The 27,158-nt window shown below is 41.6% G+C and overlaps 1 protein-coding gene across 4 annotated transcripts in view; it reads left to right on the top strand.

The window, feature by feature from the left end:
* The window catches only part of AFF3 (ALF transcription elongation factor 3), a 339,352-nt gene that overhangs the window by 278,317 nt on the left and 33,877 nt on the right, over positions 1 to 27,158 (top strand). For all 4 annotated transcript variants that reach the window (XM_064646295.1, XM_064646294.1, XM_064646293.1 and 1 more), the window contains exons 10-14: positions 7,972 to 8,137; positions 15,286 to 16,323; positions 17,562 to 17,686; positions 21,284 to 21,485; positions 24,050 to 24,177. In XM_064646295.1, coding sequence (XP_064502365.1) covers positions 7,972 to 8,137; positions 15,286 to 16,323; positions 17,562 to 17,686; positions 21,284 to 21,485; positions 24,050 to 24,177 — 1,659 coding nt within the window. The remainder of the gene's footprint in view (positions 1 to 7,971; positions 8,138 to 15,285; positions 16,324 to 17,561; positions 17,687 to 21,283; positions 21,486 to 24,049; positions 24,178 to 27,158) is intronic.

The following is a 27,158-nucleotide window of genomic DNA, read 5'->3' as shown; positions in this document are numbered from 1 at the left end:
CCCACCTGACTCTCCTCAGAGAGACCTGACTTACCTTCAGTTTGCATTATCAGATGATACTTGTAGTCTTGTCAGCACAAACTATTTAAGCAACTTCCAAGGACAGTGTTAAAATATAGGTAGAGTCTATGAACTCTGTTCTTGGCAGCTGTGCTTTATTAGCTGTGCTGTGCAAAGGTGGTGCTGCTAAGGTAATGCAGTGCTTTCACAGAAGCATTATATATTGTGACAAGCCAAACAACCTCCAGACTCTCACTCATCCTGACTCCCATTTCATACCTCATCCATTACAGGAATGAGGTATGAAAACATTTCTCTGTTTCCTAAAGATATTAAAAGACTCCTGGGAAATCGTTTACCTGGAGAAAGGGAAGCGTTCAGCCTCATTTTTTTGCATTCAGACCCAAACAGCAGACCATGGCAGGGCTACTGTCTTTTCTTGTTAGTGAATGATAGGTAATTTTTGCAATTGGTAACTGTAAAGAACTCACACAGTTAATTGGTTTCATGCTCATGGTTAGCAAAGGTACGAAAGATAAATTTGTGTTACTTCCATACTGACTTCAGAACAAAGATATCCAAGTGTCTTTTAAAGAGTAACAAAGGACATCTAACACACTGAACATAGGCAATTTCGGTCATACCCAAAAGTATGACTGAGATGGTAGCTGGAGCCCTGTAAAGTTCCATTGATTTGGTCATTCAGACTTGACATGGCAGACCTAAAACTAGAGCAGAGGCTCCTTACCATAGAAGCATAGAATCATGGAAGGGCTTGGGTTAGAAGGGACTTTAAAGATGAGGGAAGTTGGAACGGAATGACCTTTAAGGTGCCTTCCAACCCAAGCCTTTCTATGATTATACTCACCTTTAAATGTTAAGTACAGAACAGCCTTCATACTGGTATTTTAAACCATGCAGGTATCTGGCTGTCCTCTGTGCATATTCTAGAGTTTATGGTATCATTTCCCTTTTCTCAGCATGATTTTGTCCTGAAACAAATGGATGAGGTCCACATTTATTCTGTAGGCTATCCTTATGGTGCTATTTCTTGGCATTCTACAGTTGCCTCAGAAAATATCCCCATATGCTCTGTTACAATATTGGGATGGCCTGATCTGCAAGTCCAGATAGATTCCCATGGTAAGCATGTTTCAGATGTCTTTGCTGGAAGAGAATTTGAAAAATACACAGGGGCAGCAGCAAGAAGTGGGCATTTCCGTTGACTCTGTGATTCATTCACAATTATTGATACAGGAATCCCTACTGTGTGCAGGGGAGGCATGCAATATCTTCAGTGCCAGGCAGCAGAGATAATTATACAGATCTTGGCACGATGTTCTCAGTCAGTGGTTTGAGGAAGCACCATGTGGAATTTGCTTCTCGCAACAAAGGGATAAAGAGTTTTCTGTAAAAGACGTTTGATGGGTTTTAGGTTGGCTCCAAGGGAAGAAGGGAAGGTGCTTCAGATACTTGAATCTGCAATAAAAATAGTGGTTCTGCCAACAGAGCTCCTTTAAATCATTAAACATGTTTTCATCACTGAATTTGAAATATCATTTCGGAGTCTTGGTCAGTTTTACTGTCGGATTTAAATCAGTGTAGCCTAATTGAAAGCAATGGAGCTATGACAGTTTATACCAGCCAAGGGATTGGTGTCTGTTTCAGAGTATTGTTTTCCCACAATTGGCCTTGATCTTTCAGACAGTGATAGATTTTCTGGGTATTCCAAATACTGTAAGTATTCATAGGATTTCATGGTATTTCTTAGGATTTTCTCAAATGTTTGTGACGTACAAATTCGGATCACCTTCTGCATGCCTACCTCTCAGTGTTGACAATGTGATCCCTAACAGTGTCATTTGTTTATTTAAGTCAGCTCTTCTCACTAAGTGTTGCATTCCTCTCTCCTATGGGGAGTCAGAGCCACTTGATAGTTGCACAGTGCTTGATGGATAGTACCACAGGGTGAAATTTAGAAGAAAAATAGTTTAGATGATCAGAGCTATGCAGATGACACTGGATAAGTAGTGTCCCATTTCCAGACACAAAAAGAAATACAGCTTACAATATCAGTGAGCTTTCTAATAAGAAAGCTCTGGATATAGTTCTTGCAAAGTGAAATTACACAGACCAACTGGACTCTAAAACATAAAGCATTTTCCCCCTGCTTGGTACTGGTGAGGTCACACTTCAAGTACTATGTTTGGTTTTGGGCACCTCACTACAAGAAGGATACTGCGGTGCTGGAGCATGTCCAGAGAAGGGCAACAAAGCTGGTGACAGGTCTGGAGCACAAGTCCTATGACGAGTAGCTGAGGGAGCTGGAGTTGTTTACTCTGAAGGCTCAGGGTAGATCTTATTGCTCTTTACAACTACCTGAAAGCAGGTTGTGGTGAGGTGGGCATCAGCCTCTTCTTCCACGCAACTAGCAACAGACAGGACAAGAGAAAATGTCTTCAAGTTGTGCCAAGGGAGGTTCAGGTTGCATATTAGAAAAATTCTTCACTAAAAAAGTGGTAAAGGGAAGTCATGGTGTCACCATCCCTGGAAGCATTCAGAAAATGAGTAGATGTGGCACTTCGTGACACAGTTTAGTGGACGTGGTGGTATTTGGTCAAAGGTTGGACTTGATGATATTGGACGTCTTTTCCAAACTTACTGACTCTATGATTCTTTGAGCGTTTACATAGCCTTTGTTGCAGCTGGAAAAGTATTTCAGAGGCTTACTTTGATATGTTTCCTTGGCTGAGTCATTTTTCCAAGGCCTGATTCTCTCTTGCTTTGCATTCTTGATAATCATTCATACCTGTGGAAAGTAGGTATAAAGTGCCTTCATATTGTAACACATATTGTTACCAAATACTTGCAGTTTGGTAAAGAACTGCATCAATTTTACTTGTAGCTTTACCCATGCTGTATGTCTGTGAGATAGTAGGAATGTAGCCTGTGTGCCCCTATGTGGTTGCGAGCTATGCTGGCGATGGTACATGCCTTCGGTAGGGTCACCCATGCCAGACAGGTCAAAACCGTAGGGTCAGATACAATACATCCTTGGGCAGGATGAGCTCGTTAGCCTTCTGGCAGTCATCCTAGGAGAAGGACAACTCTTATCCCAAACCCAGGCAGATGGAGCTCGCGTAGCCCCATAAGGCCATCCATCTAAGAGAAGGTCACTCTAATCAAACCTACATCCTGAGGACCTCGCTGCCACTGTCCAAGCTCACTCGGCCCTGGCAGATGAACCTTAGGATTAAAGGGTGGGTTCAGTTCCGCACATACTGCATCTCACCTAAAAAATCCACTGCACAGGCTCGAAGGCTTTACCCACAAAGTTTCCTTTGAGAATGCACGCAGGATCACTCTCGAGGAGAAAAGACAATGCAGAAAGAATCGTGTCTTGCAGAATATACCACCTAAGGAGTCTTTCTGTTGTGCCTTTTGCAATCGGACGTGTCTGTCTCGTATTGGCCTTATTAGCCACCAGCGTGCTTGTAACAAACGTGGATAGAGCCTTCCAAATCTTCGTTCGCGAAGCCTAGCCATGATGACGATGATGTCTGTGAGACTGAATTCCTACAATACAGCATATGCCTAGCTGCCTGGGAGCTTCTTGTGGCCAGTGCTGAACACTATGATTTATTACAATGGAAAGTAGTGCGGCTGTAAGCAGCAGCTTAATATAAAGCATAGAGCAGGACTCGGATCCAGGGTGATTAACCTAAAGAGGTATCCTGAGGGTCACCAAAGCAATCTGATTTGGGAATCTGTCTCCACTAACTGAACAGCAAACACTTGCACTTTCCTGCATAAATGTTTAAACCACCTTGGTGCCATTCAAAGGCTGGCCATGGTCATGCAGCCTGATGGGGCTAATAACAGGTCCCATCATAAATAACCTCTCAGGCTTCTCCAGGGATTGAGATGCCTCCACCTCTCAACTTGGATCACAGTTAGTTAGAGTGGGAAAGAAGTATTAATCTCCCCAAATTACTCTGTTTCTGAACCTATGGACATATGAGAAAAATTGAGGCTATGAGGTATCTTGCAGTTTTTCCAAGAAGGGTCAGTTGACCACTAGACAGTTAAGGAAAACAAGCTGTTGGAGACTTACATAGCATTTAGTTGCCCAGGTTCCATGTAGCCAAGATGATGGGAGATATCTGATCAGAAACTTCAGGTGGTGTGCTGGTTATTAAGTGATATCATTACTGAACTTTTGGCAGCTTTACAAGGTATTTCTGAACTTCTGGCAGCTTTACAAGGTATTTACTCTCTCCCTTAAGTCAGAGAGTGCATGTTCTGATCAAGAGTTTTAAAGAGAAGTGGTTCTTACCCAAATCGTTGTTTAATTCCGTAAAATAAAAATACAATTTCTATGATGTGGTAATTAATTCTGGGGCATAAGCCAGTAGCAAAATATGTATGAATGTTACATGCCACAGTCATTAAAATGTAAATTGGTTGACTGCATGATCTTGCTTACATCCTTCAGAAAGAACAGTCCAAAATGGAAGTCACCAATTAGAAAAAAGGTTGTTTTTTAATAAAAATGCATGAAGAAAGATATAACTGATTTTACCCTGGTCACTAAGTATAATGAGGATCCTTCTAAGAACATGGTATATTTAAAAATGGAAAAGGTAGAAGGGGGGCAGGAGACTTAAACAGTATCAGAATGGGAAAATATTATAATGCTTAATTTTTGTAGTATATTGGCTACCATTAGAGCAGCAAACATAGATTTCCAGATGTTTGTGAAGAGTCCAACAGTTATATTTTATATCTATGGCTGTAGTTACAATTTCTATTCAGCAGCCTAGAAAAACATTTCATGTCACAGCAGGAAAGAAATACTACCATGGGTCTTTTCCCCCCTTATCTCCTATATAGGAATTCTGAATAGTTCAGTCAACGCCAAATAAAAATGATGGTTTAAAAATTAAAAGCACAGTCACTAAGGGCAGGGCATAAATGTGCAGATGTTTTGTGATGCTGAAGAACTTTTTAGGCAAAGGTCACAATGCCATTGTGGAGAGGACTGGAAATCCATCAGAGTTGGACAGTCTCAAAAGCATTCCCTAAGCTACACTGTCAGAAAAGGCAGTTACCTTTTCATATTCTCTTAAGGGGGGGGGGGGGGGGGGGGGGGAAGAAAAAATTCAAACCCACAAATCCTATTCATAATGGCTTTTATACAGCTCTTAATATTTTATTAGCAAGGGATTGACTTGTTAATACAAGTGAGCAGCTTATATGTGGAGTTTACTGGGCAACCTGTACAAGTGGAAAGCTACATTGTCCCAAAGCTATGTACAAAATACCAGTTTTCCTTCTGCAGGAAGGAAAAATTTTTTAACAAGCTTATCACCTGTTTTTGTTTCAGTCTCTGCCTTAATGATGTTATACAAATGGCTGCCCAAAAATCTTGTCTTTATCACAGCTACATGGGTAGACAAAAGATGTCATGAATAACGACAAGTTTTTAAAGTCTTTAACCTTTAATGCCTGTGCATGAAGATAGACCTCTTGCCTCCCCAGAGCTGGCAGGCACTTCTGCAACCAGGAGTGTAGCACGGAGCCATCCTGATGGAGCATGAGCTTTTACGATTGCCCATCTCTGTACCATCAAGTAGTTCCGAGGATGGAAATAAAGCTCAAAAATAAAAATGGATGTCAGCTCCTCCCTTTCCTGTTTATTTGATTTGCTTTTAATTAGCAAGGTGAGATTTTCTGTACTGCCTGGCCCTGCTGTGCTTTAAAGGGTGCAGAAGGCTCCCCAACAGTGGCATGATTCCCCAAGTAACCAGAAACTGCTGGAGCAAGAAAGCCATGGGCAGCTGTGCCACTTCCTAGCAAAAGGCAAGGGGATGCTGCAAGTAAAAGCAATGTTGTGGGAGTGTTGGCTTGTGCAAGACAGGTGGTCCAGAGGGGAAAATTTGGCATATGTTAGGGGAGGCAGGAAGAGGGCCAGAAAGTGTGCAGCTGTGGGGAATCATGGAGTTGAAGCTGCATCTCTGATGGCCTGGCCTCTTTTCAAAGCCCCAGAAACTGCCTGTCATATTTGGCTTGTGTCAGGTTTCAGTTTTCCGTAATGAAAAGCACTATTAGCAGGTAAAGACAATTCATTAGGTGCAACATAGCAGAACTGTAATTAATTATTAGATATTATTCCTCACAAAATGCATCTCCAAGATCACATTGAATTAGCCACAATATTGGACTGATGGAGCGTAAACAAGGGTAATGATAAACACCAGTGAATGGATTTGGGAAGAAATGGTTATTAGGGTACTGGCGTGTTTCATGTGGGGTTTATTTAACGATCTCATTAATGAGCTGGAAAAGGAAGTGAATAACCATTTAATTAAGTTTGTATTTGATACTAAATTAGAAGTTGCTGCAGACACCTCCGAGGGCAGAGAAATAAATCAAAAGGAGCTAGAAGCTTGTGCGGTAAAGAAGAAAATGAGATCTGGTATGAAGAAAAAAAGCAAGCTAATCTCCCTGGAAGCAAATAATCTAAAATGTAGCTATCAGTGGAGGAATTCTGGAGAAAGCAATGTTGAAAGAGAGGTAGGGGTGTTAATGGACTATACATTCCATCACAGCTTGGATATATGTTTACAGAGGCAACGTATCAAGGAGCAGGAAAGTAATAGCCGTTCATTGTAGGGCTCTAGTGAGAACCCATCTATAATGCTGCACTCTGTTTTGGGCACCCTGTTATCAGAGAGATATAGATGAATTGGAATGAGTTCAGAAAAGAGCTGTAAAAATGATCCCATATCCCTGGAGATAATGACTTATGAAGAAAGATCAGAAGACGTAAATGTGTAAAGCCTTGTCTGAAAGATGACTGAAGCAGGGCAGAAAAACAGTCTGCAAAAATGTGAAAGCAAAAAGGGAGGAGGATAATTTATCATAGTAACTATTAGTAATAGGATGAAAAAATAACTAACAACAATAAATTTTAAAAGGGCAACTTCAGGTTGAATGTAGAAGAAATTTCTGACAGTGGAATTTGAGTTGGTTTGCAGAGAAGTTTCCCAAGGGTGAAAGTAAAAGCTGCATTCAAGTAATTTAAAATCAAATTGGACAACTCACTAGAAAATGCACCCTGCTGTAGGGAACAATCATCCATTGCCTGGGGAATAAGCTGGATGACTTAATAAGATATTTCACACTCAGGTCTTTATGACTGTGATATTTTTAATATGCATGGTCAACTATTTCAGGAAAACATACATTTCTTCTGCTGCCAAGCCTGAAAATACAAACACTTGCATGAAAACATAACTTCTAAGAAGCACTGCACTGGTGACATGCAAAAAACACAACCCTGAGCTCTTCAAGTTTTTGTAAGCTGAGAGTCTCAGATTTTGAGTTGTCAATATCAAGATGGTATATACAGGTAACCGAACAGTTTATGGGTAGGTGAAGAAGTGTGCAAAGCAGAAGATGGGGGTTGGAAGCTCCAGTGAAGATGTATAATTATGGTTATTTTTATGGTTATTGCTATTACTACTTATGACTGGTAGTGTGGGGTTCAACTCAGTTGAACTGTTCATCTTTTTGATCTCCTGCTTCCACCTCTGTGCTGAGTGTTCATTAGACAGTGTAAAATTGCTTTCTGTACTCTGTTTTTTCAAACATTTGGTATTTTTAATATATCTTAAAATGTCTAGACAAGCTAAAGCGAAAACTTGACCCTCTCTCAGATGAAGAAGAAATGGCAAAAGCTATGTATTTAAATGGATATGAGAGTAATCCCATATTTCCCCCCCCCCCAGTTATAGCAATATAATGTTGAACTCACTTCACCATTCGTTAGCAGCAGAGACAAGCTCACAGGCATTCAGAGAGGTATGCTCCCTAAAACACCATGGGTTTTACATGTGGGTTTTTTTATGTTCCTGTTTTCTTTTCTTCCCTCCCCCCTCCCCGCTGGGCTGTGTGTGGGGCTGGCAGCCTGGTGGTGCCACAGCCCAATGCCCGAGCCTCAGGACTCTCCAGCAAGGGGTCAAGCAGCAGCAGCTCCAGTGAATCCGAGACCAGCTCAGAGTCTGACTCAGAGAGTGAAAGCAGCTCCAGCGAGAGTGACGGCAGCAAGCCCTCGCATTACTCCAGCCCAGAGGTAAGGGCTTCTGCTCTTTAGGATTTAGGGTGCACTCCATTATTACACCCACTCAGACCTTTTCCCAGCCAAGCCAACACAAGGAGCCTGTGGGGAGATATACAAAAAAATGGAAGAGAAGGGCCCAGGGATCCTCCTCCTGGCATGCTGTGAGATGCAAGTGGCCAGGGATCCTGGGGCAGATTAAAGGATATAAAACAAAAATGAAGAAAGAAATAAGCCTGTGATGTTTTCCTTAAATTGGAGATGAGTGGACCACCTTGCAAAGCTCACAGCTTGCTTGAAGTTTTATGCAATTCTGCCTCCATAGCAATGACTTGCTCAGTGTTTAAATCCTGATGTGGGCTCCCGGCACTGCAAGGGAACTAAAGGCTTCGCCACGCAGGAAGCTGTTATAAAATCAGTTTGCGGGTGGGTTTTTAAAGCAAAACAGTTTTCACTCACACACTTCCCTTGCCTCACTCTATAAGTGAATTATTCTCTCCTACTGCTGCCTTTGTGTGATTTATTTTAATCCACCTCCAAAATGGACTAAACTTAATTACTCATGGTGCAAAACATTGAGCCCAAACTTGTCATCTGGAAAGCTAGTACTGAAAATTTCCACATGTAGACAAGCCCTAGCCAAACTACAATTAAGCTGACAGTACTGACATCACCTGCTTTCACCTCTACAGAACACAACAAAGCTACTTTCTCTGCTCTGCTTTTCTACCAGGATTGACATTTCTACATATTTTTGTCAATACACACCCTTAGAATTAAACCATGAACTCCACAGCCACATCACACACATTAATGAATGTAAAAATATTCAAAAATTTAGTGGCAGGATTGTAAATACACGTGAAATACAGTCAATGAATTTTCCTACTCCACATAAAGCATCCAATCACCAGACTCCTCCCCCCAAAACTATATCTCACCTATTCTCTCACACGAAAAAAATGACACTGAAAAAACAGCAAACCTTTCCTCATCTTTTCCTTGGTTATTTGGAGCCAATCAGGCAAAATGCAGCACTCACAGAAACATCCTTAATATAGTTTTCTCAGGTTCTGTTGCTTTTGTTCCTTATTTAGCACTTATCTTCCTGTCTGTCTTTCCTTCACAGTATTTTCAGATCCATTTCCAGTTAATTTTCCTCTCATTTTGTCCCTTTCTTACATGTCTCTCTCTTCCTTCCAGTCTTTCTTACCTGTTGCCCTCCCTGCGGTACCCCATGTCTTACTTCCCATTCTGAGCTTTCTCATCTGACCTGTTAAGACCTTGTTTTCTCTCTGCCTAATTCCACACTGGAATTAGTGCAGAGATCTCATGCTCGGTCTCTCCTCTCCCTGGGGGATCTCGAAAGGTGGAATAAAAGGGGCAAAGAGAAGAAAGAGAAGGAAACACTGTTAGAGGAAGGAAATATGAGGTGAAAGGAGGAGAAGCATTGTACCCAGGAACGGAAGAGTGGTTACTATCTAGGCAGTTACCCATGCTGCTTGGACTCGAGAGCAGCAATTCCTCTGGGAATGCGTGAAGTTAATTAACTGAGGCAGGTCATGGATTTCATAAAGTCAAGCAGAGGATTGAGTCATGGAAACATGGAGGAAGTGCCTCCTCTTAAGCATTTTATACGTATCCTCTCGAGATCTGTGGAACTACTTTTGTACAGAGCCTGAGTTGTCAGTGATCATTGTCACGAAACAGCTGCACCACTCCAACAGATTGCTTGTCTCTTTGCATTATGTTTGTGCGGTTTGTCTTCTAGGACATGCTGTATGAAACATGCATATACAAAAATGTAAATTACCCCAAAATGTGAAGGCTACAGTGATTTTCATAGGGCATTTTCATCCCCTGATGGGATATGGGAGATGGCACACATGGATAGGGTCAGGGTGTCCCAGGGAAGTAGGATACCTGTGTTTTCCCCAAGGGCAAATGCTTTCCCAGGCCTATCGTATGACTGATGGCACCAATTCAAATGTGCTTACACGATGTCTCTGCCTGGAAGTCATTTCAGCTTTGCATAAATGCTTTAACTTACATTTGTGCACCCAGTGAAGACATCTTTCTAAAGTACATGCCAGTTTCTTAACCAGTAAATGGAAAGAGACAGGTCCTTGGAAGCTCTTTGAAGGGAGGTCCTGTCCACTTAAGTTTAAGTAGCGGACTCAATTCCAGAACTAGTCTTAAAATGAACTTAATCTATTGGATAAGACAAAAAAAGTAAATACATCTTTGCTTTTGATTTAGCATTAACTGGTAAATTCAGGTACAATGAACTCGAGTGCTTCAGCACAGTGCTCCATATTTCCAGATTGGGAGGAACTTAATCTAGAAATCCACAAACCGTTATGAAGCCTTCATTCTTTTATTTTCTCTCGTAATCTGAAATATTACATGCATATACTCAAAGATTTTTATTTCTAGGACAGTGTATCTTCTGCATATGAGGTTATATAACAATTCAATTGCTGTTTCATTTCTTCTGTAATTTTTTCCTCACCTCATTTTGAGATCTTGAAGTTGTCCTCAGGTGTCTAAATGCAGTAGCCTAGAGTGTAAAAGCAGCTTATTGTAAAGCATACATATAAAGTAGATTAGATGAATTGCACCCTAAAAGTGTCTGTTTCTTTCCATTGACTATTTAGAGCCTGTAGTGACTAGCTCAGCTGTCTACACTTTATGTGTGCAGTAAACTAAGAATAATGTCTGAGCTAGAACAGGAGACAACATTCAGACTAGTTTCAGTGATGTGGACAAATAACGTGCCTCAGACATTATTGTGAGTAGTTACACGTTTGTGGACTGCCAAACCTAAAATTATGAACAAGGGACTGAGACTTCTATCTCCTGTTTCTTTGCTGAAGTAATCAATTCTTTGAATGACCTTAATTAACGTCATAAATGAGGAATCTGGAAAACAATGACGTCTTGTCCTTGCAATTATTTCAGATGGTAGAAAAAAACTTTGGTGTCAAATCTATAGAAAGAGCTACATTTCTAAAACTAAGAATTTGGGGTTTTTGTTCTTGTTCCATTGAATTATCCTGCAGACCTTTAATAAAGCTGGCTTTGGTTATACAACTGTGAATTCCCACTATGGGAATGACAAGAGGGGAAAATGGGCAGGAAGGAAGCAGAGAAGCCATCACATGGGACAAAGGATATCAGTGGAGACTCAACAGTAACAGGTCCAGAAGACAAAGATGCCCTTTTCTGAGCGCAGCAGCCCCACTTAGCAGATTGCAGTGTCCTTTACAGACTGCTGTTGTGACTAGTTCACAACCAATAAAGTTTCTTCCTCCTTTTTGAGGATTCACATATACAAAAGAAAAGGGGATTTTACCACTAGACCAATTGTAGACACTATCTCTACCTTTGCAAATAGGATTCATGGGCTTTAGCTGTCCTGTGGACTATTTTTGAGTAAAACTACAAACTACTCTCTCTCTTCCCTCCAGAGAAAACTCTTTGTGGCAAGAACCACCTCATAGGGTATAAGTGTGCTGTGCCTAACATAGGGAATCCCCAGTTCTAACTTGTTAAAGCACTAGCAGCAGTGTTAACAGTATCAATAAAGTAGTAATAATAAGAAGAATCACCATCATCATCATCGCCGTCCATGCCTTAAATATAATGAGAAGGCACCAGGGGATTGCCCTGAATAAAGTATTTGATAGCAGGGCAGCCCAAGCAAGTTACCATAAGGTTAAATTTGTATGTGGATTTACAATAGGCAGAGTAGACTGCAGGGATGGCAAATAGCTCAGTCCTACCCAGAGTGGGCTAAGTCCATGCACATGGGCTATCTAATATCTGAGTGAAAGTGGTGTCATGCTTCAAGTTTACCATGTTAGCCACACCTTAGGTGCCTCACAACCGTAGAGTGACCCCATTACACTGACATTGTTTAACAGCCCTTTACCCTAGGAAGTGTTTCTGGATAGTGTTTTGACAAAAGTTTCTTTTTGGATGTATGCCACTCGTACCTCTGGTTGCACTTGCAGCCTTGAAGAGATCTGAGATATGTAGATACGCCATGTGGGAGTCATCCCACCTAAATTTGCACACTTCTGCTGTAGATACCTACATCTGCTCATCACCTCAGCCTCCCCTTACAGTCTGTGGCGAAGAAAAGACGTTTTTGGGGCCCAGCTGATCTGGTCTATTTCAGATGCCTATTTCAAGATGGAATTTTTCACACCCTACAAGAGCAGTCCACTGACTGGAGAAGGAACTTGTTGACTAGCTCAGATATAGGTGTCTATATTGTACAGATGAATCCACCCACGTTTAAGGAAATGTATCACATCCTTCTGTTTCTCCGTGAAGCCTGGCACATGTGTATGTCTGTGGTGCATTGATCCCCAAAACTATCTGTGTCCTGTTAAGTTTCCTGGCTTGGGTTTTCATGCCAAGCCTATATTTAATTGCAAGTCAGCTGATCACAGTGTGTTGTTCCTGTTAGTGGGCACCACAGGCTTTACTCCAATTTAAATCTGGACAGTTCTCTAAAAGGCCCTGGGGGCAGCCCAATTCCATGACACAAAAACCCAAGGGCAAAGAACATTCTGGTATCAGAATACTCTGGTCATATATATTCATTTCCATCCTTAGCGGGTGCTGAAAAATTTCCAGTTCAAGCAAACCAACTTTTCTTCCATAAAATGGTGTGTAACATACTAAGAGGGATGATGTGGAGTGGAGAATTAGAGATTTTCTTTTTCTCCCACAGATTATTACAATTAGGCATGTAAAATGGACTGGCAAAAACTTTCAAGGGAATGTTCCCAGTCCCTTTTTTTACCAGGCCTGATATTCATTCTTGGCTGTCATGATTTTGTTCCCTCACAAGGTACTTTCTTTTTTTACTTGATTTCAAAGTACAGTCATTTTCAGGTAGAACAATCGATTGAATAAATTATTTCCAAAAATGAATTGGCATCACTCATATATACTGACAATCTCAAATATTCCAAAACTGTATCAGGCCTAAAATTAGTATGAAAAGTTTTAAAATTATGATTTTTTAAATTTGGATTCTTTTTAATTTACCCGATAGGCTGTAGCCATTTTACTTTTGGCAGATGCATCTTAAGGGATTTTTTTAGCACAGATCTTAAGGATTTTTTCAACAGACAGATCTTAAGGATTTTTTCCAGCAGCCACGAGGATTTAAATTTTTATTTAAATAAACCCCAAAAGTGCACCTGAAACTCCTGACAAAATCAGTAAAGCTGGCAACACTGTTGATCCTTTTTATTGGACTTCATAGCTGGCTAATAGGTTGGTGGGACTATAGTTATTCTGCCTAAATAGCAGACATACCACTCTAGGAAAGTACTGCACTGCCAAGTTATAGCAGTGTAGCACTTAATCACTGTTTTCTGCTGGTTTACTGTGACCCCTTGAAATCCATATTTGGTGAACCACTGTTTTCAAGAATTACAAGGTACATAAAGAAGCAGAATGGGATGTAACATAAAAACTGGAATTGTTTTGAACTTTCAAGCAACACTCACTCTGACCTATACTATGGGCAGAGGTATATTTTTCCCCATGTGCTTCTGATGTATGTCCTTTTTCTTAAATACACCTGAACAGTAGAAAGACTTCCATGTATATAGAACCTTTTATTACATATCTGGTAAATTCAGTATGTGCACACTGAATGGCACCGAACAAATCTATCTGTATTTTCAACAACAATAAAAAAAAGTGTTGTTCACTTTAGATAAAGAGTTAAGAGTTGTAAAAATACAACTTAATCCAAGAGAAATATTGACCATCTGTTTTCAAGATTTACAACTCAGGAAAGAAATTCCTCATGTAAGATATTAGGGAGTGTGCTTTAAAAGAAATAAACTTTAGGCAATCCAGCAAACTTCCCATAGGTTTTGGCTAGCTCAGTAATAAGTAAGCTAGACACTTTTGCTAGAAGGAATATTCTTATCATATGAATTTCGATGTCTAATTTTTTTGCTTATTTTAGGAGCCTTTGCTCCATGTAGAGTGAATACAACCCTCAGTGGGTGATTCTGGAGGCGCCCTTGGCTGTGCAGGAAACCTGTGTTGCCCTCAGGCATCTACTTTAAAAAAGAAGTAAGAGACTCTTTTAAGTTAGATACTGTGGATATTCTCTCTTGAGCAAACTTTCTTACAGAGCACTGATGGCTTTTATGTTTGACTCATGACACACTTTTTGATTATTCATATGCAGTAGCCTAGCGAATCAAATTTTGGTTGCAGTTGAGGAAATTAGGAGACTTTTCACTTTCACTTCTGTGAGGTTAGGTTATGGCTGGCCATCTACTCCATCATTTATTTCTTTTTGTTTTTTTTTTCCTTTCCTCTTCATTTTATTACGTTCAAATTACTGATTGCAAGAAGCACTAGAAAACACTCGCATATTGTTCTGAAATAACATCATCTGAGCTGTGGTTACATTTGAAATCATGATTATCCCACTTCTTCCCTGTCCAAACACCATTATGTTTTAGATGCTCTCTTATAACGTGATGATGTTGTGACAGAAATGAAGAGAAAAACTAACAGCCGCACAATACTCCCAAAATGAGAACTTGACAGCACCACCACACAACAAATGTTTGTGGGATCTCAGAGGATTATAACATCAATACCAGGCAGATTACATAAATCGCCCGGTTAGCCCTCCAACTCCCCACCAAATGCTTCTTCAAATACTTTCTGTATTTACTGTGATGGCACAGGACACAGAATACATATCCCTAGCTTTCCTACTAGCTATCTTCCCTTGTACCCTGCCTTGTTTTCATCCCTTCCTATCGCCATTTTTTTTCTATTTGGAAACTTAGAAGTGTTTCCCAGTAAAGCCAATGCCACTGTGCTGTGTGAATCACCCTGGGAAATGATGAATCACAGAACCCATCCTCTTTTCCAATGCCATTCTGAAACCAAAAACATCTCCACTTGCAAGGCATGCCCCACGAGCCCTGTCCTGCCGCACAGGGCCAGTGCCCAGGGGTTGCTGTAGACTGGGGGTGGCTCTTGGTCCAGAGGAAAATCTCTGTGGTACTAGGAGGGGCACGGCGCTTCTGCGCCCCTGAGGGATCCCCGGGGTGGGGGCAGCAGGGTGTCGGCACTAAGCTCGTGTCCATCTGTTTGGCTTTCAGCCCGAGCCGCCGTCGTCCAACAAGTGGCAGCTGGACAAGTGGCTGAATAAAGTTACCACGCACAAAGCACCCATCCTAACCCACCAAGATGGCCCAGCGCTGGAAGCCCATCCCTACTACGGCCGCGTGAAAGTCGAGCGGCAGGAAAGCGAGAAGGCCTCGGCGGAGGGTCCGGCCGAGCACCGCAGCGGGGAGAGCCGCACCGCCACCGCCGCCGGGGACGGGCCGCGGCCCAGGACCGCCAGCAAAGCGCCCGGCAGCAAGGGCAGCCGGCAGAAGTCACCCCTCGCTGCCGACGGCGCGCCCCCGAGGCGGGCAGCGGGCAAGAAGGCACCGCGGCGAGCCGAGAGGACCCCCGCCGGAGACGGTCCCCACTGCCCCGGCGCAGAGGAGCCCCCCCGGAGCCACAGCTTCCCTGAAGGCGCTGCTGGTGAGGCGCCGAGAGCCCGGCCCGGCGGCACCGGCAGCGGCGGGGGCTGCAGAGCGGGGCATCGCCGGGAGCCCCGCTCAGCTGCAGCTGGTGAGAAGCGTCGGGCCCGGGGGCCGAGCAAAACGGCGCCCAAATCCAAGGAGTTCATCGAGACCGAGTCTTCATCCTCTTCATCCTCCTCTGACTCCGGCTCTGAGTCGGAGCGGGAGGAGCGCCCGCTGCCCAAGGCGCCAGCGGCAGCCGGGTCCGAGCCGCGTGCCAAGGACGCGGGGACCGGCACCGCCAGCAAACCCCACGGCGGCTGCAGTGCCTTTGGCTCAATTAATGCCAGGACTAGTACTGAAATAGCAAAGGAGCTGGAGGAACAGTTTTACACCCTGGTTCCTTTCGGTAGGAATGAGCTCCTGTCTCCTCTGAAAGACAGTGATGAGGTAAAGTCGCTGTGGGTCAACATTGACTTAGCTCTTTTGTCCAGGATTCCAGAGCGTTTGCCCGAAGAACCGCTGGCCATGAGCGCCGAAGCAAACCAGGCGGCCAGCCTCCCGCAGGGTAGTAGTGCTGAACCCCCCGCAGAGAAGGGTTTACCGAAATCTAGAAGGAAACGCAAGGTGAGCTTCTGGGGGACTGATTAGAAGGGGTAGGGGAGCCTCCAGCAAGTGGGAGGCAGGCATCACTTGTGCCCACATCCAGTGCTCGATGGCAGTGTCTTCTCCAGGACAGCATTTCAGAGCTGGGATTTGTCCCTGCTCTCCACATAGGGACTGGCCAAACCCCAGGGGAGTTGCCATCCCAGGAGATGATGGAACTGCTGATCACGAGGGATCACAGCCCCTTGGAGACAGAATTCACTGCTGGCACATGCTTAGCGAAAGCACTGCATTTTTAGTAGGATAGTTTTCCCTCATGAGGCTTCTCTCAAAAAACTGAGCATTTGGAAGTGATGCTCAGGTCAGCAAAGGGACAGCTATCTACTGTCTTGTCATGGTCTGCGTGGCATCACTGCGTGTGCGGTAAAAGAAGAGGCAGCATCTTTTTTCCCCTTAGATTGTCAGCAAGAGGCAAACCCTTCAGCCCCAGCAGGGAGCCCTGGCTTTGTGGGGGTGCACTCATGGAAACCTGGTACCAGCCTGATTCTGGAACATGCCTCCCTCACTCCCTGTTGGCCCTTTTTTCCATCAGGGCTCTGTAGAAGTGGGACCATAGTCCATTAGTTGCCCCCTCCCCAGCAGCACTGTCACAGCAGCCAGGTGGGCACAGCCCTCCGATCACATCCACCCCTCCACCCAATCTCTCCCACACACTTTCTGGTGCTAAGGAGAAAACCCCCTCCGCTTCATGGCCACAGCTGCCCACCAAGCAGGCTTTCTGGTCTGTTTGTACTGATCTGACCCCAAAAGTGACTCCAAACTGGAATCGCCATCTGCTCAATTTCCGGGCAGTTTTGCTGTGCAGTCATCTGTTGCCCTCTGAGCTACTGTACATGTGCAGATGGATCTGTGTATTTTTGAGGACCATTTATCTAAAGCAGTCTTCCCTATTGTTTAATCTTACTTCATTTTTGGTTTGTTTTTTTTTTAGTATCTGAAAGGTAGCAGCCCTGTTTCAAGTGGCGAAGTGGTGGGAACAATTCAAGTTTTATACAGTTCTCATTTGTTTACACGCTGGCTCTTTAGATTTTATTTTCTTAAGACATGGCCCAATCATCTCTGATCCATGTTAGTATATACTCAAAGAAATTATCATTGTAACAAAATGACAGAAAATACCAGCCCCTGACTTGTTGAAATACTTTTGGATCTGTAGTAAATCCAAAACCTACAAAATTATTACTTTTCTCTTCAATCAGTGTGAGAATGAGGAGGAGTGCAGAGACATCAAGAAAACTCACTTAGAACAAGAGAGTTCTTCACGATTAGCTGCCTCAGCCCACAGCATCACAACAGCAAATCACTGCAATATGAATGAAAATAGGTAAGCCTTTCCCTTCTTATTTATCACTCAATCGTACAAACTGTTGCAGTTTAATGCTGTGTGTTACTTTTCACTTAATTGGGATTTATTTTTTAATTATTATCTTTTATGTTGAAAAATTACCCACTACAGTCTCCATTCTTCTGGTTTAATGAACAAGTTAGTAGCTCCTGACATATTCATGTGCTTGCATTTTTGTCCTGTTGCACAAAGAAGTTGTGAGCTCAAGTGTGAGACTCATGGAATGAGTAATTATAGCTAGAGCAGTGTGATTGTCTGAGACATAGTCATAAACGCTGTATTGTAGGTACCAGTTCACATATAAAACCATCTTATAGCCCTTACCTTATAGTGCTGCAAGTTTCAAGCTTAAAGTTTGACTGTATACATAGAATTTTGTATCAGCTCTGTGGAAAACATTGAAAAAATATTCATAACAATGCGTGCAATACTCCTTTCCAGAATATATTTGAGATCCACTGTTTTTGAGATTACAAGCATTCCATTCTGTGTAATTAGCAAGTGCTCTAGGACAAGGAACTTAGACTTTTAAAAAGGTGAAATTTTAAAAGGATGTAGGGCATGAAAAAAAAGATGAATATTTAGCACTTGCTGGCATGGTTTATGCACACAGACCCCTGTCAATGTCAGAGCAATCACACTTGAGTTTCTCTGGAGGCTTCCAGAAGTCAAACTTAGACATGCGTCTTCTCAGAGTTCAGCTGCATACTGCTTGGTAAATGCTGGTCATCAGTATTTTTTTTTAAATCGTTTTTCTGGTAGTATCAGGGTATCTCTTGGGCTGAAACTGCTATAAAATAAGAAAATATTCGTATTTTTTATAGTAGGCTTTTCTATTGTACATATCATTGATGAGCTTGAGCAACTCTTGTCATTAATACTGAAAAAAATCATGGCAAAACCTAATATATATAGTGGTTATTCAAAAATATGCATTCAATTTCTTTGTCCTGACATGTCACATACATTTCATATAGTGAAAACAATACACAGAACAGTTTGCTTTATTGTGGGTGACAGTATGCAGACATGCCATTCCTCTTACCACAGTGTCACATTTTACATTGTATTCATTTTCAGAGAGTAGCATGGCTGTCATAGCTTGCTGTGTCACAGGGTTAATTCTGTGCTTGCAGGAAGCAGGGAAACAATATGTGTTTTTCTTAACATTATAGTCAGTACTTCTGGTAGCAACAGTATATTAAAGAAACAAAGAATGTTTGAAATGTATGTTTGCCTCCTAATTGTTTCCTGATTTGTTCTGCTTCCAAGATGTTTCTGTGGTTTGTACTAGTGTAGGACATGATATCAAATGCTAATATTCCCACAGCTGAGGAAGGGCTACCGAGGCTGTAGCTAAACGAGCAGTGCAGATATCAGGACCTCCTGGTACTCTTGCAACAGCAAGCTGTTCATGTTGTCACATCCCCTCTCCAGTTACACCACCAGAGATGCCTGTGAGGATCTCCTGTAAATACACTCAGGAAACTTGTTTAGAACCAGAACTCTCTTTTCCTTTTCTGTTTCTTTTTCTTTTTTCCTTTTCCTTTTTATTTTCTCTTTTTTCCTTTTCCTTTTTTCTTTTTCTTTATTTTTTCCTTTTTTTCTTTTTCTTTATCTTTTTTCCTATTTTCTTTTTCTTTGTCTTTTTTCCTTTTTTTCTTTTTCTATCTCTTTTTCCTCTTTTTCTTTTTCCATTTTCTTTTTCTTTTTTTCCTTCATTTTGGTTTTTTGGGGGGTTTTTTGCCCAATTATTATTATTCATCTCCCAGTACAGTCGCCCAGACAGTTTTGGCAGCACAGCTGAGGGCTGGTAGCAAAGGGAGGAGCAAAACCACCTACAGACATCAGCATTTTGTACTGTGGAACTAGAGTCTGAGGTGCAGACTAAGTAAGGTCCTGTTTGACAAGAAAGGCTGCAGGGTCAGGCAGAGATACCCCAAATATCTTGCACCTATGTGAGATGCCACAATCTGTCCATTTCCAGCAGATGACAGCTCTGAGACTGTCCTGTGCTGCAGGTTGCATGGCTTCTCAGTATAAGAAAATGTGCTGCTGCGCTTTGACTGCTCACAGTAAGTTTAGGTGGACCCTACTCAATGTGCCAAAGGCCACGTGGAAGGTGAGCAGTTGAAACTACAGATTTCAGCTATTTCTCACAAGCTCTGGGCCAAGCTTTTGAGGCTTGGGTACACTTCTAAAGAGCTGTGGTTTCTCTTGGATGCTTCAGGCCCACACTTTGACAGTGATGTGTAAACACGGTTAGCCAAGCCCTGGGTTTATGTTTGAAGAGAGGAAAAGAAATTGCGGTATCAGCCTGCACATTCAACATAGCACTAAAGATCTTATTTTTCTTAGAGGGAGAAGAAGGGCACAGTTGTCTGTCTTACACACCCAGAGTTTTGCTTTTGTAAACAGCATCAGTCATTAAAGCAAAACAGTTGACATAGTGTTTTGAAGGTACTACGTGCTGTGAAACAGTAAAGGTTCTGAATTACAATTCATGGCTTCTTTTACAGCTAGTTTTTAAAGACTTGCCAGATAAATGGACAAATGTATGATAAGAGCACATTTAATTAGCTCTGTTCCCTGAAATTATGTGCAGAGATGAAGTATAGTTCTTACTGTATTCTTTTTTGCAATTCCATTAAGTGTATATTGTCTGATACAGTAACTATAAAGAAGTGAGAATTGTCCATAAAAAGTAATAGTCTGAATAAAGGGGAATGTGACAGGGAAAGGTATAGTGTTAAAATAGTCTCTCTGACCTTAATTGCAGTTTTAGTCTTAATGTCAACTGTCTCCTTAAAAAACTTCCAATTTTTGTGTGTTGCTTTAAGATTTTCAGCTAAATATTTTCTTCAAGTTAGTGCATCTGAAGTTTATTTCTGGGCATATTTTTATGCTCTGTCTGACTTCTCTTCATCCAAAGCTTCTCTTGAACAAATGGAAGCTGAAAATACTGTCTGTGTTATAGCTTTCTGCTTTAGAAGACAGAGCAGCTCACATTTCTCTGCGTCTACTGTTTGCATATGCTTCCTTTTGTCTGCACTAACAGCCTATCTTTCTTTATCTTCAAAATCTGTATTAGATTAGTATAAACAGTGCTACCAAAGGCTGAGCAGTGAGCACAAAAACAAGCCAGTCATCTTTAAACACATTTCCTGTTTTAGTTCACATATGGTTTTATTGCCATGGCTTATAAATTGTCACCTGTAACGGTGAAATAGGGCTCCATAACCTGAACTTACACTTCAGAGCCTAATCTTCGTCTCCAGCTATCCCTTAAGAAATGGTGAGCAAGTGGCCATTTATCTCTGTATTTTTTTTTCAAGTACTGTGATACGGACTTTATATTAACTCCAGAATTACAATTTGCCTTGAAGGGAAAGAGAAGAAACATGATACAAATTTGTAAATGAACTCTTGGTCCCAACACTGTACGCTTGTTTCCAGATACCAATAGACTTTATCCTGCCAGCAGGTTTTAAATTCAAAGTTTTGGTAATATATAAAACATTTACTTTTCTCAAAGCCAGCTTTGTGACACTCCATTACTGTAATTTCCATTTCCAGCTTGGCAATACCAATAAATAAAAATGAGAAAATGCTTCGGTCACCCGTCTCTCCCCTCTCTGATGCATCAAAACACAAATACTCCAACGATGATTTAACTTCCTCCAGCAGACCTAATGGCAGCAGTCTATTACCTTCCATCTCCTCCAGCAAAAAGCAAAAGGGTGAAATCCAGTCGCAGCCACATCCCGGAGACTTCAATGTAAGTGTATGCTGTTGTTCACAATATATAGCCTAGCAGTATATTTTTCACTTTGTATTGCAGTCTGCAATAGTTTTGCAAAACATTATGCAAAAAAAAAATTGTAATAATGAATGTTATTTTGTAAGTTCATCTTTTCTGGCTTGGAGCTTAGCAAGGCACAGAAGAAAGGAAAGAGGGCAGGCTGTAAAATGGGCAAATAACAAAGGCTACATAAGCAAAAGGTAAAAGCTAATGGCCCAAAACGAATAGCTGTCGGCCTCCAGAGCATTGCTTGGACATGATGCAAGGCCCTACATTCGTGGTGCATAAGGCCCCTACTGTATAAGGGCTGCCACTGCCTTAACCATGAATGTGCCTGCAGACAAGTTCTCCTACCTGTCTTAGAAAAAGTTTCTCAGATCCTACTTACACCAGTGAACAGCTTAGCACCAGCCTCACAACTCAGCTCCATCAGAGCCCAGGTATTCATGTCCTTATCAGAGAGTCTTGCTCACACTAAATGTGCCCAGAGCACTGTTCCAGATAAGGGTGTATTACTGCACTGCATGGTGGCCACTCCTTCAGAGCACAGAGAGGGAGGAGTAGATGGCTGCCCCCATTTATGCATGAGTTCTGTGATTAGGATGCTGGAATAAAGAGCCTGTTAGCTCTTTTGATTCAGGGAATTCCCATCTCTCTCTCTCTCTCTCTCTTTCTCTCTCTCTCTCGTCTCTCTTTCTCTTATTTCTCAAAATCATACCATACCCTCAGGCCTACAGGACACTGATGGTAGAAGATCAAGGGCATAATATTGTCACATCCTCCCCACGACACTGTTCTGCTTTATGTGAAATTCCTAGAAAAATCAATTTGGATACTATCGTCTTGATGCCCACTGCTGAAACATCTAGTCAAGCTGTTAGGGCGCTCTTCTGCCCATGCTCCTCTCCTTGCTACAAAAGCTGTTCATATATTTTATCCTATATCTATTTGCAGTATTTGTTATTTGATATAAAAGAGGCTTCAAAAGCCTAAGTATTAGTGCCTGAGCAACTTTTAGGTAAACAGTCTACCTGAGTTGTAGCAGTGGTCTCTTCCAGCCACTTTTGCTGTGGTGATAAATGGCCCCACAATATCTGTTAAGTATATATGCATATACTTAAATATATATATTTTTTTTTAGAGTGGAGGAGGAAGTAGTAAATATAATATTAATTTTGAACACTTTTTCAAAAAAAAGTTATAAATTGTGTGTTTCAAGAATATCTCACAGATGCTTTTGGTAAATTAAAATAAACTAATACATAAAATATTCCAATAAAAAGGCCTTTAACATATAGTTATTAATTTATTTTTCATTCATTAAATGCAAAGCTTTAAACATTTTAACTTTTAAAATATAAATTTAGATGTTTATAACCCATTCAGAATTACAATGATATGATCCTTCACTTGGTATCTTGAAAATAATTTAAATTCCTTTACAGGCAAATGTGTTGGAAATCGAAAGTAAAGGGCGATTGCTTTATGATCCACACCCTTATCAAATGCATTTCACTGAGATTTTCTGCATAACCTAGCAATGCACCATTTGGTCAACATTTAACTACCTTTGCAATAAAATTCTTATGTATCTGGTTATTCATCTGAGCCTGCTGAACTGATCTGGATGTGCCATATAGAAGATGAGAGCTCATGAACTATAAATGTTAAAGTTAGCTTTGTTTTATCCCATCTTCTCATCTGGCACCTAACTGGCAGATCCTTCAAATTCCTGTCAAAGACTGCAAGCCAGGCTTGCCTACAATGGGCTTTTATCCATTTGAGCTTTTTTCCCATTTCCCCGGTGCCTTTTTGTCTGTCACCTGACAAAGAACGGTGATTTTTGGCAGTGGTTATCAACCAAAAACAACCTGGGGCCCTCTGTTTTGCACTGTACCAGTGTGTAGTAGCTCAACATAGCAGGTCACTTGGTAGAACAAAGGGCTCAGGAGGCCACATGAAGGACAGGGCTGCAGCTGAGGGAATGCATGAGACCCTGCCAAAAGACATGTTCTTCCACTGCAGCACAGAGAAGTGGTCTTTCAAGGTGATCAGGAGACCAGAGCACAAAGAAACCTGGACCTTGGGCTACAAATTCATACCACACAAGTACATCAGCAGGGGAGCATGAAACAAGTCGAACATGTAAGTTCTCACTCTCCTGAGGCAAGGGACAATGCTAGTTTGGAAGCTGAAAGCTAGAGATATAACTTGATCTTCTAAATTACTACAACAGATCTATTCTTTAATAATTTCACTTACTGTGTTTCAGAGTGTTTTGATAGTTAGTAATAGTTCAGGTCAGTTTCTTCTCTTTATCATATTGAAATTCAAGCCCTTTACAAAGTGCTCTGACCAATATCTGTGAATTCGTGGCTGTTAGTGATAGGACACTAGTACATACTTCCTGCTCAAATAGTAGGAAAACTAACTTCTTATTTACAACACAGTGCAAAGACACTCTGGTTTTCTTGTTATTTGTAATTTTTTTTAAGTTAGTAGCCAATTCCTCAATGTCTTACCTGCTGTTTGTTGTCTAGAAAGCAATTCACCTCAATTCAGAAAATGTTCTTCTCTGCAATAAGCCACAGTCCCAAACACAGCCTTGGTCACCTCTGTCCAGCACACCCAGGGACTGCAGAAGGACAAAGCTTATCTTTGATGATATGTAAGTACAAATGGCTTTAAAATTAAAACAATATCATTTTTTGCATTTAAAAAGAGAAAAATACAATTTGTGCAACAGGAACTGAGATGTGGCCAAAATTCTAGTAAGACTTATTGTACACTGAGAAATGAATGAAACATATATAACATATATAAACTCCTTAGTTTGTCATCATAAATTGAGCCTCTAACCACAGAATATTAGAATTCATAGAATCACAGAGTCATAGAATGCTTTGGATTTGAAAGGACCTTAAAGACCATTTAGTGCCAACCCCTTCACCACGAATAGGGGATGTCACCCAGTTTTGACCAGGTATCTCAAAGCCCCATTCGACCTGGCCTTGAACACTGCCAGGGATGGGGCATCTGCAGCTTCTCTGGGCAACCAGCTCTGGTACTTCGCCACCCTCACAGTAAAAAATTTCTTCCTGACATCTAACCTAAACTTGCCCCTTTTCAGTTTAAAGTCATTCCCCCTTGTCCTTTAACTACAAGCTCTTGTCAAAAGTCCCTCATCATCAGGGAGCACTGAGGACTGGGTGTTCCCAAAGGATAGGGCACCAAGAGCCAAGATGCAAAATGCAGCTGGCAGGGGTCCAAGTCCCGCAACACCTAAGCCAGGTGAGCAGGGCAAGCCCAAAGGTGGAGTCAGGTTCAGCCAAGCGCTAAGATCCTCAGGCACTTCCATGGTGATGAGTCAAGTCCAAGGTCAGGCCAGGAAGTCAGGTCAGAATCAGGTCCAACAGACACAGCCTGGGGACTGCCAGGCATGCATAGTGACAAGGCAGGTCTGAGGTCCAGTCAGGAAGGCAAACCCCAGGGCAGGGTCCAGGCCAATGCAGGACATGGCCAGGCACAAGCACTGCTGTAAAGGGCACGCTTGCAGTGAATTGGACAGGGAGTGAAGGCCCAGACCTGAGCTTAAATGGATTTCATTAGCCCATGGACAGAGGGGGAGGCCCTACATGAGGCGGGTCAGGGCCATTAAGACTTTATTAGTATCCTTGTGGCACTGGTATTAATTATGCACACATCAGACTAATAATGTATCATAACTATAGCAAGGCAGGGTGAGAGGGGCACCTTCTTGTGCACCCTTTGGAGCAAGGAGAGAGGACATAAGGAACCTTGCATCTCTGAGCCTTGACAGCTGCTGTTACTTCTGCTCAGCTAGAGGTATCACAAGGGCAGGGTGAGCAGGAAGCAGCAGTGGTAAGCATGAGTACCTGGAGGGGTACCTGGCCCTCCCCACCTCCATTGCATCCTTCACACATCCCTGGCTACTTCTCTGAAAATATTTTAAGCTTGTAATTGTCTTTCTTTTATTTTTGGTAAATTAAAATTGCCAATTTGTTTTCCAAGGTCATTTAGGACATAGTATTATTTAGATAAGGTAAAATGGGGAAACTGAAGGTTGAAATACTAGTATCTAGAAAATCCACATTCTTCTTGACTGATAATGTTCTGGCCTGGAAATGCTGATATTTTTTCTGGCTATTGTAGAAGAGGTTCTGTTCAAGGCATGCCTCAAACTGCCTGGAGCTCTAAGCTGCATGACCTTGACATAGTTTTCGTACTCCAAGACTTTCACCCACAACATCTCTAACTCCTTTATACCAAAATCTTGGGATAACAGCCTTGTTTTCTCAGGAACTGCTTTCTGCCAGAATTGGTTTTTTTTTAATATTGACAATTATTATTGTTGTTGTTGTTGTTCAAACTGTAATGTTTGTTCACACTGTCTGGTCTCAAGGACAACTAGAGAGGCAGCAGCCTCTCATAAAGAGAAACCAGGTTTCCTACTATAAGGTACAAATAATTCCTGTGGACTTCAAAAGGATGTAACTGGCTTGCATGTCAAGAAAAGAAGGCTTAATTTCTGTGTATATTCATGGCAGTCATAAGCAGATGTAAATTGAATAAATGTAATCAGTTTTTCTGCCTCTTTTGGAAAAAACTCTCCCCTGTGTATATATATCCTTGTTATTCCTCTTACTCCACCTCCCTCCATGTTTTTAACTCTTCCAGTATGTTTATTTAACAGTGTTTAGAAGTACTACCTAACTCTTCATATCTCTTAAAATACTTTATCATCTGTAATTTACTTGCAACTGCTTAATTTTTCTGCAGTTTAAATATGTACATATGAGGCAGAAAGGTGTGAGAGTCAAAAGTCAATAGGATGTGCTCATCTCTTTGGATTAGAAACAAACATAGTCAGAAACAGCTACAACAGAACTATTGTATCTTCATCTGCTTTTCCCTCAAGATGCTGACAAAAAACAGGGGGACTGATTTGTTTCACTTTCCCCCTAGGATACTGTCATAGGAGATCTGCTTTGGTCAGCATCTCTGTCATCTGAGAGGCTTTTATCACTTGCTTTCTCCATTAGTGATAGAAATGATTTCTCTGGCAGGCATCTCCAATAAAACCGTTTCAACTTTTCAGACAGATACAATTAAACATTGTTGTATAGTGCCTTCCATGTAAAATATCCCCAAGCAACTTGTAGACACTTAAAAAAATAAAAAAAAGCCAAATAAGATAAAACACAGAATCAAATCTATCTTAATTTGTCCTTAAAACCCAGCAACAGTTAAATGCCTGTTGTGCTAACTAGAGGAAGGACATTGTCAAGTACTACATCTGTCATCCACAACCTGTATCTGGCATATGCCATCAGAATACTAGCTGTACTAGATCTTGATTCTGAAATTACTGTGCAGAGAAGTCACTGAAATGTAGCACATTAGACTGGCTGTAAATGTTAAATGCCAACAGATTTGACTCACATATTAGAAGGATCAAATTAAACATGGCAGCCAGTGTCTTTCAAATTCATATAGTACCACAGCAGAGGAAATGCAGTACAGTAGGTCTAAATTATGTAGTAATCCTAATGGCAGCATTTGTCCAAAATGATGCCTATGAAGTATTTCATCTCATAATCCATGAAGTTCTGAATTACTGTAATCCAG

The sequence above is a fragment of the Pseudopipra pipra genome, chromosome 2, assembly GCF_036250125.1.
Source record: "Pseudopipra pipra isolate bDixPip1 chromosome 2, bDixPip1.hap1, whole genome shotgun sequence".
Classification (NCBI taxonomy): Eukaryota; Metazoa; Chordata; class Aves; order Passeriformes; family Pipridae; genus Pseudopipra; species Pseudopipra pipra.
The sequence above is the reverse complement of the archived record's forward strand: the minus strand, read 5'-3'. Positions and strand labels throughout refer to the sequence as shown.